Source organism: Pavona decussata, unplaced genomic scaffold, assembly GCF_977016875.1.
Source record: "Pavona decussata unplaced genomic scaffold, jaPavDecu1.1 SCAFFOLD_237, whole genome shotgun sequence".
In the NCBI taxonomy this organism is placed as follows: Eukaryota; Metazoa; Cnidaria; class Anthozoa; order Scleractinia; family Agariciidae; genus Pavona; species Pavona decussata.
The window spans coordinates 758782-765000 of NW_028145642.1; the positions used below are offsets into that span (position 1 = coordinate 758782).

A 6219-nucleotide genomic window follows, 5' to 3' on the forward strand; every position below is an offset into this window, starting at 1 on the left:
GCTTTGTAAACTTTGCTAATAATGTCAATTTGTAAACACCAAAATTTATTTGCATTTAGTTTAATATAGTTATACCTACCTGCCTCGACTAGCTTTAGGTATTTGAGGGTAGGTATATACCTAACTTGTAACTCTCTGGGTTTTTTCTTAATAAATGAAGTGTTGTTGCTGCAAAGTGACAAGCTGTATGAACCAGGAACTCTCAAATGCTAAAATATACCTGGGTTGCCATGGTCAGGGTTAAGTTGCTGGGAAGTTTCGCATCAAGTCGGGTGGGGTTGGGGGCAGGAAATTATAAATTTACCTCAGAGTCAGGGAATTTTAGTTTTGTCTAGCCACAAGGTTTGCAAAACAGTTCCTTTGTTGGTAGAGGTAATGTTGTTAAAAAATGTATGTATGTATGTATTTCGTTGAATAATAGCCCTCCCTTGATTAATCGCCTCTCTTGAATTATTGCCCCCCTTGATGAAAATATTTAAAACTAGAGATACGTGCCTCGCAAAGCTAGGGCTGGGTGGAAAGCCCTCTTTACTCATATTGTAGCATCAAATGAGGAGATTAAAGGTTTTTGAACATGGCAACTATTTTGATGAGCATGGTGTTTTCGTAGTTCCACAGGTTAGTTTGCTGTTGAAGTCTATTTCTGACACGAGGAAATGTACAACGGGCATGCAGGGCTGTCGTGTTCGATGATAATAATCAATGACTTAATAATCAACTGATTGCCCATCGATAACCTATTGATTACTCGTTGATTTCATTGATGTCATCGATTAGTTACACTTGGATAATACAAACTTAACCAGTCCTATGACATGACAAAAACCTATTATAATTTTAACACTGTTGATGTGTAGTTACTAGTAGGTTGCTGTGTATCTTTGGGGATGCCTCCTTTCAAAAAGATCATGACTCACAAGTCCAGACTTCATCACTTAATTATCTCTTAAAATGAACACCAAACAAATTTTGCTGCGAGAGCATTAGTGGCAAATACATTTCAGTTTAATGCAGCTGTGACCAAGTGCTTGAGCTGGCATCATTTTGCTGAACAGTGTTCTGATAGAAATTAGAAACTTGGAGAATTTGTTTGTTTGACTTACATCAAGGGTTCAAAATCCAAGGAATAAGTTGTGCAGTTTATCGGTGTCACATACATTGAATGGCTTTAGAGGAGATTTTTTGGTACCTTTGGCACTGGAAAAGACAATCAACAGTTATACTTAGAAATTTCCACTGCTGACATCATGAGTGTTAAATTAAATCTTTGCTTAATTCATTTGACAGTTATAACAAGGTTGCTTTCCTTGTGTGAGTGCCTGGATAATGGAAATAACATGTATGAGTACACTACCTGAGCATAGTCCATTCAGAGATTTTTTTTTTTTTGGACAGGTTTTTTGTGGTAGGAAGCAGAGATATGACAAGTCGCATCTTTTCGTTATTCCCAAGGAAGCATTTTACTCCTGTCACCTTGGCTGGCCACCGTAATTCTGTAATAGGTTGCTATTTTGAACAAAACTCCTTGGATGTATCCTTGAATGCAAGCTGGTATGTTTTAGTATATTTAGTGGTGTGCTGTGGTATTGTTGTTTGACTCTTATAAATTGTTAAGAAGGCCAGTTTTGGATAAATGATACATGTACAGGTGTATGCTGTTCAGAGATGTTTGTTTCTATCTGTAGCATTCTATTCTTGATTTAACAAGTTTTCTTACCTAACAGATTTGAACCTACTTTAGACAAATTATTAACAGCCCAACATCAAGTAAATGTAACCATAAAGATTCTCTTTTTATTCTTTACAAAATCCTTTACTGGGATAGCAATTAATTTTTTTTGGTAATTTTACAATGCAGTAAACAAAAACCGAATACTAATACATTATTTACAACTTACATTCAAACTACTTAGCAATAGGCGGGTACAGTGCATTCTTACAATACATTCCAGTGTTTGCATTGCTTACGGTGTAATACAATACAATCTTACAAATACATTCTTACTTTATAATCTTAAAACACAATCATATAATTAAGAATACGAAGACACTACTCAGCCTACAAAAAAGTGGTGAGCGGAGGGAAGTGCAAGTCACGCACAACAGTCTCCATGCACTTACCTCCACTCACCTGAAAAATGCAAAAAAAATTTAACACTTGTTCTGCAGGCTACACTACTCATATGATACTACGCTGCATATCTGTATCATTAACAATTCTACGGAGAACATTTCACTCTTACTGTCATGTACGTAATACTATGTGGAGATCGATGTTATGGTGAAGCTTTCTGCGTGAGTAGGCTTGCAAAAGAATAAACACAATCATGCGATTTCAAGTCCAAATAAAAAAAAAAAAACAGCACATGTAAAAGAACGAAAGTTAGATAAAAACACATTTTCTGTCATCCCTGTATTCTCCCCAGCTTTGCTTATGGCCAGGCTCACGGCTATGTTGCTTCGTTTGGTGTTGCTGAGTTCTTCCTCTTCTAAAGAGCCACAACCACCTCATTAGTTTGTTCTTGTGGACTTTTCCTGTCATCGGATTTTAACAGGTGCTTTTTAGCATTTAAAGGATGATATTCACGAAGGATGAAGGAGTATGTATGGAGACAGATTTTCCTCCGCCCATTTGACACATCCAACTCGGACGAACACGCACATGCTTTCTGGGATAGTGATTCATAGTTTTTCCAAAGAGCACAGTTTTCTTAGCACTGATCCTTTCTTTTAACAATCTATTCAACAAACATTTGCAATCCATGTTGCATGTCAATTTTTTTGTGCTACAGTAGTTACAAATTATCCAGGCAGAGCAAACCACCAATCAAAAAATAGTGACAGAAGTTTGTAAACAAGAGAACGTCTGGTTTATTTTTTAACCAGACAGTGTGACCCAAAAGGTGATTAACTATTCCGATGTAGTTATTTTTGACCAAGCACGTTCTGTCACCTAAAAGATTCAATGAGATCCAGGATAATTTGAAAGGTACATCCAATCAAGCAACCATCCTCGACGCCAACCCCACACCAGGTCTTAACTTGCCTGCATATTGGAAGTGTACGTTAGTGTTCTGTTTGTTTTAGTCTTAACAATGTTCAATTAGATTTATACGGTTAGTCAGGATGGTGCATTTTTTTGTTGGAAGTGCAGCAGAAACCTTGAAGAGGATCTTCAGATTGCTTCAAGCAAAGAAGGTACTAATTAATTAGCAAGTTCAAATGAGCTGACATGTACAATGATCATCGTAGCTCTGTACAGCTTTAACCAATAGTCCTAATAAACTGGGGTCACTTTTCCTCTAATAGGTAAATAATATTAATGATAGACAGGTCTGACTCAGTCATCCCAAGTTGTCCTTGTCATTAGGAAATGTGTATGTTAAGGATTTGTGAGGGTTGATGGGAAGGACTAAAGAGAAGAGATGGCTTGCAGACCCTATTTTCAACACGGTGGAAGGAGTATGGAAGCTTTGAAATAGAAAATATGCTTCTAAAGTGAGAGGGAACAATTTCAAACACATTGTGGAGTATGTTTTCCATTGAGCTTCATGGAATCGTATTAATGAGACTAAAAGATCGTTCAAAACCATTGATACCATTTTAACGCTGCAGTTTCTTAACCATGATGGCGGTAAGTGAATTTGTGAGCGCTTTCTTGCATAAACTGTACACTAAGTTATCAAATGTTATATAAAATGTCACTTTTATTATGTCTGGTTTGTATGCTGTGAAACCTGTGTTAAGCAGTCAACCTATATTAACGTGACTCCATTGAATTCCATTGCACATTCTTACAGTGCATAGTTTCTTATGCTTCATCAATGCACACTAAGCGTGCACAAGTTGAAAACATGATCTGTTTTCTTTGATGCTCAGCCCAGACAATAACCACTCAGTTTAAGTGGCTATTTTCTCTAAAACGAGCATAGTGACCTTTCTTTTTTAACTTGTTGTTTTAACATACCTGTTATCCTCTTTATGTTTAATTTTTTTTTTAAGAAAATGAATTGATGACAGAAAAATGTGTTATTGCCAGAAATACAAGATTGCCCACCACTCGCTGGCATAAGAACCTGCACACTAGTAACGTTTGGGTCGATACTGCTTCATACTTTGCTTCCCTGCTAATAAATTTGTCTTTAATTGGTGACCATGGGTTAGACATTTTATGTTTAACGTTTTTGTAAGTTCTGCTTTATCTATGTGACTTCTATAACCACCAGACATGGCAATAACTGATCAAATAAACTTATATTTGAAAATGAATATTCCATGCGATTATGGGGTAAATCGTTGAGTTGTTTCGATTTCTTGAAATTATCTGTAAAAGCAAACAATCTCAGAAAGTTTGAGAAAATTTTCACCACAACTTTTATTTCATGGGAATCAGGTGTTCACTTATAATATGGTGCACACTATGTTACAAATTGAAAGCCAGTTTTCTCTTGTTTTCTTCCTACCAATTCACTGAAACCAAACTGTGTCCTCCAACCCTCAGTAATAAAATAATGCCTTTGAGAATTGAGTTAAAACTACTCAAACACAGGCGTTTGAGTGGTCTCGGCACCCCTAAAATTTCGGGCACCGGTGCCATATTATTTTTGGGCACGCTATGTTTACACGTTTAAAATCAGGAGTGCCGTGCCAAAAAAGCTGGCGGCACGGTACCGACATTTTGGGGTGCCGTGCCGATCTTTTTACGCGTGTAAATGGGGTTTTAAGAATTATTTCAATGAGAGCTAGTTGTTGTCTGTATTTTGCTTCATTATTTAATGAACGTACCAAAAAGGTGTTGATCCTGTACACATGCATTTCAATAAATTCTGCACGGTATGTATTAAACAGTTGATCAAAATTCATCGACCGCGTCCTTTTGCTTTCCCAATGTAAATTGTGGAAATAAAACATTTTTTCCCTTTCAAACCTCTATGAAAGCTGAAGAGATCAAAAATTGTTCGTTTCTCCAGAAATTTGCATAATTTTGTTTACGACGTCACTGATGCGTGACATGGCACTTTCCGCTTTCGCGTGAAAACTGACAGCCAAACTAATGTTTTTCAGCAAACTAATCTACTTGATATAATACTTTTGTATGAGAAGCAAAAATATTATGTCGAGTTTTCAGGTATGCAAAAAGTTATGATTAGCAGTGAACTTATCAGTTAAGAGTGCTTCTTTCAGCCAGACATTTTCTGGCGTGAAATAATTTTTGGCGGCAAACTTTCATGTCACGTTATGTCGGGAAAGAAGCACTGATGTGCGTGATGTAGAATATTAACTTGGAAATTTGATGAACAATGTCACGAAATAGTAACGCAAGCAATACTTTAAAAATTAGTGAGCAAAGCAGATTGCACAATTGTACTCCGGGAAAGTCCAAAGTTAATACACTGCATGACAATGATGTAACTGCACGCGTAGTATTAAGCTAAATAAGGAAGAGAAACGCGTGTAATTGTGTAATTGAAATAAAATTTAGTAGCATGACAATAGTGTAGGCTTGGGATTATACTGTGCTCGTGATTGTAGTAAAAATACTTGTTGCGCAAATAGAACCTAGTAAATCTTAGTACAATTGTAATGTAAGAGCAGATCGAGTAAGAACGAATTGTGAACGGAACTGTGCATCGCGAATATTGTAGATTGGATCAGAGATTGTCAGATTGTGAATGTTAAATAAATCTTCAGAAAAGGAAAGAATTACAGTCCTCTTCAGTTTGTGAACCGGCAAGTGCAGAGTTCATGAAAGATTCTGCGACACTTGGTCACTTCGAGCCGGATTGGAAATGACCGCGGAGGTTGGAAAAAAGAAAAAGCGACGAGGAAGCCATCGATTATACCTTGCTGGAATCCTCCCAGAAGTAGAAGCCAGTCTTGAACATAACACCGTGGAAAGAAAGGCAGAGCTGGCGAAATGGAAACACACGCTAAACGAGCAGCTGGAAAAGATAGCGCCCCTCGACTTAGAGATCCTGGCCTTGATGGGAGACGACGAAAAGGTGACGGAGGAGGATATGGCCAGAGAGATAGACGAGAGCAGCCGTCTTGCGTCGGACATAAAGTGCAAGTTGGCTGCGATCGAAGAACTGTTAACCGCACCGCAAATACCACAAGTACAAAATGTACCGCAGCACCAGAATTCGCCGCCAATGCAGACCGGACAAGCAAGCCAGCATAAATCCGTCCGAGCGAGACTGCCGAAACTGGAGGCGCGTA

General features: G+C 37.7%; 2 protein-coding genes across 5 annotated transcripts in view; both read left to right on the forward strand.

Annotated features, from left to right (window-relative positions):
* Window positions 1-6219, forward strand: part of LOC146457769 (periodic tryptophan protein 2 homolog) — a 59472-nt gene that overhangs the window by 20297 nt on the left and 32956 nt on the right. For all 4 annotated transcript variants that reach the window (XM_085091467.1, XM_085091468.1, XM_085091469.1 and 1 more), the window contains 2 exons: window positions 1396-1531; window positions 3108-3198. In XM_085091467.1, the coding sequence (XP_084947593.1) occupies window positions 1396-1531; window positions 3108-3198 (227 nt within the window). The remainder of the gene's footprint in view (window positions 1-1395; window positions 1532-3107; window positions 3199-6219) is intronic.
* The window catches only part of LOC146457770 (uncharacterized), a 2451-nt gene continuing 804 nt past the window's right edge, over window positions 4573-6219 (forward strand). The window contains exon 1 of the mRNA XM_085091474.1: window positions 4573-6219. This exon is cut by the window's right edge and continues 804 nt beyond it. Coding sequence (XP_084947600.1) covers window positions 5790-6219 — 430 coding nt within the window. The 5' untranslated portion in view covers window positions 4573-5789.